The sequence below is a fragment of the Callospermophilus lateralis genome, chromosome 19 (assembly GCF_048772815.1).
Source record: "Callospermophilus lateralis isolate mCalLat2 chromosome 19, mCalLat2.hap1, whole genome shotgun sequence".
NCBI classification, from domain to species: domain Eukaryota; kingdom Metazoa; phylum Chordata; class Mammalia; order Rodentia; family Sciuridae; genus Callospermophilus; species Callospermophilus lateralis.
The window spans coordinates 33,832,091-33,839,285 of NC_135323.1; the positions used below are offsets into that span (position 1 = coordinate 33,832,091).

The 7,195-nt window shown below is 41.9% G+C and overlaps 1 protein-coding gene across 1 annotated transcript in view; it reads right to left on the reverse strand.

Annotated features, from left to right (window-relative positions):
- Positions 1-6,683, reverse strand: part of Card11 (caspase recruitment domain family member 11) — a 36,046-nt gene extending 29,363 nt beyond the window's left edge. The window contains exons 1-2 of the mRNA XM_076840260.1: positions 6,564-6,683; positions 572-859 (exon numbers count right to left, since the gene is read on the reverse strand). Coding sequence (XP_076696375.1) covers positions 572-770 — 199 coding nt within the window. The 5' untranslated portion in view covers positions 771-859; positions 6,564-6,683. The remainder of the gene's footprint in view (positions 1-571; positions 860-6,563) is intronic.
- Between the last annotated feature and the right edge of the window lie 512 nt (positions 6,684-7,195).

The window sequence follows — 7,195 nt, forward strand, 5'->3', positions numbered from 1 at the left end:
AAAGGCTGAGGATCCCTTTCCAGAATAATAGTTTTAAACAAATTAAATACCTTGGGTTACAAAGGAAACCAATTGTAATAAAATCCAGGTATCAAATATTAAACACATTTGTGATTTAGTAATAGATGTATTTCTTTGTTAATGCATTAAATAACAAGATCTCTTGGCAGGTCTAATAACTACTGTAATTTCAACAGAGAGGAGTGCAAATGGTATTTTAAAACGTCTGCAAAGCTGTAATGTGACATAGAGATACCTGTAATTTTTACTCTTGACAGAGTCAGAGGTTACCTATGGCTGCTGCGGTCACCTGCTGTCATCCGTAATTGAAGGCAAGGCTAAATTTCAGTTGAAGTTTATAAAATCAAGATGTAATTCCATCCCTTCCCCAAGTTCATGGATCCTCGGAGTTTTATACACAGACAGGTTCGGGAGGGGACAGGAGTGGGCATCGGCCTCTGGATGTCAGGATTTTTGAACTCCACTTTGGCCCAGTTAAGTGGAGGGTAAGTCCTGGGGCAGCCTCGTGGGATGGCCCGGCCTCCTCCCTACAAGCCTCCTCCTGCCTTACCTGCCCGGTTGATCTTGGACGGCAACATGGGTGCGTTAAGCACTTCATCTTCATCTTGCTCATCGATGACCTTGCACTGGCGCAGGTAGGGGGTGAGCTTGGCCGGATTGATGTAGCGACTCAGCATGTGCCGATTGCACTCCACGTTCTCCCACAGGGCATCCTCCTCGTCCTTGAGGGTCTCCATGTCGTCATCCATCCCCGGCCAGCCTCCTCGCCGACATAAACCCCAGCGAGGTCAATCAAAGAGCCTCCCAGGACCGTTCTCTGCGTGCTTCTGCGTGGTCTCTGGAATATATTAAGTTTAAAAAAAAACAGTCAAGCATATATGGCATGTTACCTTTTATCTGAGAACAGATATGAATATTAATATATTAATTAAATTATTAATATAATATTAATTATTAATTAAGTATATTAATGTTAATTCCTTATACACTAAACACAAACAATGGAAGGATGAGCCATAAAAATTTTAAAAGGTTGTTTATAGGGAGAGTGAAAATGCTGCCATTGGAGTTACACCTTTTCCAAGCTTTTATCTTACTAAGAATATATTTTTCTCAAAAAGACACAATAGTATTTATTTTTTTAAAATTTCACATAAATGATAGGATAGTGGTATAGTGTGTATGCTTTCTTTCTCCTCTTGCCTTCTCCCCGCCCCCACCCCATGTTGCCTTGAGATTTATCTAGGTGGATACATACTGATCCAATCCATTCACTTTAAAAAAACAGTTTTAATGAGATATAATTCATATACCATACACAATTGCCAATTTAAAGCACACTTTTTTTTTTTAATGCACTCATGGGTTGTGCAGTAATCACCGCAGCCTAATATTTTAGCATATTTTTTTCCCTCTGTAAAAGAAACCACAGATCTATTAGCAGTGGCTTCTGATTTCTTCCTACCCTCTCTCTCACTGGCAACCACTAATCAATTTACTTTTTCTTTATGGATTTGCCTATTCTGGACATTTTATACACACACACACACACACACACACACACACACACATACACACACACACTCCTATAATATGTGGTCTTTGTGACCAGTGTCTTTTAGCATAATATTTTCAAGTTTTATCTACTTTCTTTCACATTTTTAAAAAACAGCTTCATTGTGACATAATTCACATGGCTTACAATTCACCTTTTAAATGGTTCACAGAATTGTGCGAATGTCACCACAAGCAATTTAAAAACATTTTCATCATTTCAAGGAGAAACCTCATACCTTTATCAGCCATTCTTCATTTCCCTCCAGTACCCTAGTCCCCAGCAACCACTAATCCAATTTCCGTCTCTATGGATTTGTCTTTCCTTGATGTTCCATACCAAAGAAATCACACAATTAGTAGAGTTGTCTTTTTGTTTTTTTTGGTGTGACTGGCTTCTCTCACTTTGCATAATGTTCTCAAGGTTGGTTCATTTTGTAGCGTGAGTCTGTATTTCATTTTTTAAAAAAATTGCCAAATGATTTTTCCTTCTGTGGATATGGCACATTTTTGTTTATCCTTTCATTGGTTGGTGGCCAATTGGGTTCTTTTTGTCTCTTATGAACAATACTGCTGTTATGGTTCGGATGTGGGGTGTCCCCCAAAAGCTCACATGTGAGACAATTCAAGAAGGTTCAGAGGACCCAATCTGTGATTAATCCCCTGAAGTGGTGGGGTGTGGCTGGAGGAGGTGGGAATTGGGCGTGACTTAGGGGTATATATTTGTATCTGGCAAGTGGAGACCCCTCTCCTACTTTCTGATCTTCATGTGAGCTGCTTCCCTCTGCCATACTCTGCTGCCATGCTGTTCTGCCTCACCTTGAGCCCCGAGGAATGGAGCCTGCTGTCCTTGGACTGAGAGCTCTGAAACCATGAGCCCCCAAATAAACTTTTCCTCCTCGATAGGTGTGCTGGTGGGGTCTTATAGTCACAGCAGTGAAAAAGTTGACTAAACAACTGCTATGAATGTTCATGTCCAAGTTTTCATGTGGGTATGTTTTTTATTTCCCCTGAATAGACAGATAGGAGTGCAATTCCTAAGCCATCTGGTGACTCTGTTTACACTGAGGAACTGCTACACTGCTTTCCAAAGCTGCACCATTTTACAGGCACACCAGTGATGTCTGAGGGCTCCAATTTCTCCTGCTTCTTGTTAACACGGGTGATGGTCTGTCTTTTCCATTGTCACCATCCTATTGGATGTGAAGTGGTATCTCACTGTGGTTTTGATTTGCATTTCCTAATGACCTATGATATGCATCTTTTCATGTGCATATTGGCCATTTGCAAAGAGAAGTATCTATTCAAATCCTTGGCCCATTTCAAAACTGTTCACTTCTGTTTTCATCCTTGAGTTGTAGGAATTCTTTATATACTCTGGATGCAAGTCCTGATGCAAGTCCTATATCAGATATAGGGCTTGCAGATATTTATCCTTTTTGTTACTTGCCTTTTCACTTTCTTGAAGACAATGTTTGTAATGCAGAAGTTTGAAATTTTGTGTAGTTCAATTTTTTTTTTCTTTTTGCATTTATTTTTGGCAGGCATCAAAAAAAATCACTGTCTGACTCAAAGTGGCGAAAAAGTGGTGAAGACATATTCCTATTTTTCCTTAGAATTTTATATTTTATAGCTCTTATATCCAGGCCTATGATCCATTTTGAGTTAGTGTGTGTGTGTATGTGAAGTAGGGGTCCAAGTTCATTTGGACACTGAGTCATTCCAGCGCTATTCTTTCCCCCAATTAATGATCTTGGCACCTGTGTTTAAAAGTCAACGGACCATAAATGTAGGACCATAAATGTAAAGGTTCGTTTCTGGACTCTCAATTCTATTCTACCAATTTCTATGTATATCTTTATGCTAGTAACACATTGTCTTGATTACTGCAGATTTGTAGTATGTTTTTAAATTGGGAAATACACATGCACCAACCTTCTTCTTCTTTTTCAAGATTGTTTTGGCTATTAGGTGCCCCTTTACAGTTCCATGTAAGTTTAGGATGACTGTCAATTTCTGCAAGATAAGGCAGTGAATTCACTGCATATGTATGTAGATTGGTTTGGGGTGTACTGCTATCTAACAATATTAAACCTTCTGTCCATGAACATGGGATATCTTTCCATGCATTTAAGTCTTCTTTATTTTTTTTTTTCAGCAATGTTTTATAGTTTTCAGTGGGTGCTATAGTTTGGATGTTGAGTGTTGCCCCAAAGTCTTTATATAAAGGCTTGGTCCCCTGGGTAGCATTACTGGAAGGTGCTGTGGGCCTTTAGGAGGTTCTTAGGTCACTGGGGACATGTCTCCAAAAGGGATTTTGGGAGCCTATCCATCCTCTGTTCCCCTCTCTGCTTCCTGATTCAAGAAATTGCTACTCATTGGGACATGCACTTCCAACAAGATGTGTTGTCCTCATGGGAGGCCCAAACCAATGGGGCCACCAATCTTGGACTTGAACCTTAAGAACTGCATGACATAACGAAACTTCTCTCTCTTTACTTCATAAATAGCTTGTGTCTTGTTTTTTTTTTTTGGCCCAGTAGATATCCTAGGGAGTGTTTTATGTATGTGCTTGAAAATATGAATTGTTTTGCTGCTGTTAGATGGAATGTGTTATAGATATCCACTAGGTCTAATTTGTTTATAGTGTTGTTCAACTCTCCTGTTTCTTTCTTTCTTTTTTTTCCTGCCTAGTCATTCAACCCTTTATTGAAAGTAGGGTAATAAACTGTCCAACTATTATGGCTGAATTGTGTATTTCTCTCTCCAATTCTCTCAGTCTTCGTCTCATGTGTTTGGGGCACTGTTAAGCGCATATAAGCTTATAACTGTTATATCTCCCTGGTGTATTGACCATTTTATCATTATGAAATGTTCTTCTCTATCTCTAGTAATATTTTTGTTTTAAAGTCTATTTCGTCTGATATTGGTAGAGCCATTTTAGTTCTTATGGTTGTTGCTAGAATGATATATATCTTTCTGTCTTTTTACTTTCAATCTTTTTACATCTTTGAGTCTAGTGTGTTTACTATAGACAGTATATAGATGACCTTTTTAAAAAACAACTTTTAAAATCCTACTTGACTATCTCTGACTTTTGATTAGTTCATTCTCTTTTTTTTTATTGTTATACACTATTCCATTATAAGAAAACACTATTTATCCATTCCCCTATTGCTGGATATTTAATTTCCCCCAGTTTTTCACCTGAACATTTAGCACTATTTGAAATGGGAAAAATTGCAAACAACCTAATTATTCAGCAGGAGACATTACTGATCCTTTTATACTGTACTAGACCACCTTTTAAAAGGAGGTAGTGATGTGAAGACACCCTCAAGGCACGTTGTTAAAAAAAATAATTAAATTTCAGAATATATACAATATAAAATCAATCATGTAATCCCAAACAAAGCAAGATTATAATTATGAAGTTGTTTGTGTATAAAAAAGAGAGAGGTGGGGAAACAGAAAAGAAAGGGAGAGGAGAAGAGAGAGTGAGAGAGAAAATTTGAAAGGATCTGGGAAGAGGAATAAGTTTGAGGTTAGTGGTCAACACTCCTCCAGAGTTTTACAAAAGAGCACATATCTAATGTAGTTGGGGAAAAAAGTCATCAAGGGCAAAAGCCACGTCTGGGGCAGCTGATCTGCCCTTGTCCAGTATTAGCCTTCCTACCACTGTCTCTCCAAAGGCCACAGCCCTGATATCTTGTTGGAGCCAAATAAATCCCCTGGTACCCTTGGGACCAAGGAGGACCAATCCACAGGCTGAGAAAGCAACGGCCGGATACCCAGACCCAGGCCTGTCACATGGGGCCAAAGAGAGTTGGAGGGGTGGGTGCATGTGCTATGGGGGACTGGGCTGGGAGGTGGCACGGTAGCCGGGGGGAGGGTACTGCCGAGGCTGGAGCTGGGTCCTGGGGAAGTAGGGAGGTTGAAGCTATGGGGTAGAGAAGGAGTGAGTGTGCACAGGAAGCTGTTTAACTGAGTGAGGCTGCCGTGCGACATGTGGTCCCATGAGAAGTGGGGGCAGGGTTTGCCTCCCCAGGGGCGTAACTCAGTTCCCATCCCCATGAGCCCTGGCCTTGGCTCTTGGCTTGCGGTATCTGGTCCTTGTTCCAGGCCTTAATAAGCTTCCCTTTAACTGAGCTATTTTATGGGACTTTGCTCTATGCAACCAGAGAACCACAGGATACCTGTGAGCTGTATGAGCAACAACCACATCGACAGTGATGGAAACGAGGATTCTGTCTCCATTCAACTTTACTCCATAGACTTTGATCCTAACCTCTACGAGCCCTTTCTTATTTTTATTTGTTCATTTAATTTTGTACCAGGAATTAAAGTCAAGGGCGCTTAACCACAGAGCCACATCCCCAGCTCTTTTTTTTTTTTTTTTTGGTATTTTATTTAGAGATGGGATCTCTCTGAGTTGCTGAGGGCCTTGGCTAAGTTGCTGAGGCTGGCTTTGAACTTGTGATCCTCCTGCCTCAGCCTCCCGAGCCCCTGGGATTACAGGCGTGTGCTAATGGCCCCTGGCTTTATTTTTATTTTTGACAGATTCCTTTATGGTGAAAACATCCCAAATCCCTTTTTCCTAGCTTTTCTGAAATGTGCCATCCATAATGATTATCTAGAGTCACCCAGAACCTTCTGCTGCCACCTAACCCTAACTTAGTATCCGTCGATCAGCCCTTCTTCAGCCTCCCTCCCCTGTGCTCTGCCCAGCCTCTGGTGACCACAGTCTACTCTCAACCTAGATGAGATCAACGTTTTTGGATTCCACGTTTGAGTGAGGCCATGTGGGCTTGTCTTTCTGTGCCTGGCTTATTTTCCTTAACGTGATGACCGTCCATTCTTCATGAATCCTTTTGTTAACACCTGGCACTACCTGGGTCACCTGAGAGTCTTCCCTCCGTCTCCCATAACTCCCCACTGCAGCAGCTCACTTTGAAGATGCATCAGGACACAGAGGAAAACGTACTGACCTTTATTCTCTTCAAAGAGTTGACATCCTACGAATGCAATTCAACAGTTCTTTCCCAAGCGTGTGGCAGACACCGCTGTCACTCATCGGCACCATGCCCTTGCTCTTCCTGCTAACAGAATCCCAGTTTTTTTCCAGGAATTGGGCACCTCATGCTTCAGGGAGGCCGGGCATCTTCTGAGCTGAAAGAGTGGATCTTGTTTGATCTCTACCAGTGTTTTGGGAATCAGCACGGGAAGCATGTCACGGCCCGCGCAGCCTGTACGAAAGTCTGCTGGGGCAATCGGGGTAGTTTTCCTTGATCTTTGACACAAGGAAAAGGCACCCTGTCACTGAGCTTGCGGATGTCAGTATGATGCTCAGTGTTGCTGCTGTGACATGAGGACTCACCAGAGGGCACGCAAATACCCTCAGGAGCGCTGAGCTGAGAGGAGAGATGGATGTCCTGAGAATGTCCCTCTCCCCAAGCCACTGACCTCATCAACCCAGGACCTCCAGCGCCCCCAAGCTCTGTCATCCATATGGTGGGACTTGCCTGCAGCCAGGTGGAGCTGGGCCTAACCCTGTCGGCAGCCCAAAGCCTCCTGTAGTAGATGCATCTACTTTGTGCAAAGACTTGCTGGGCGCTGTGCT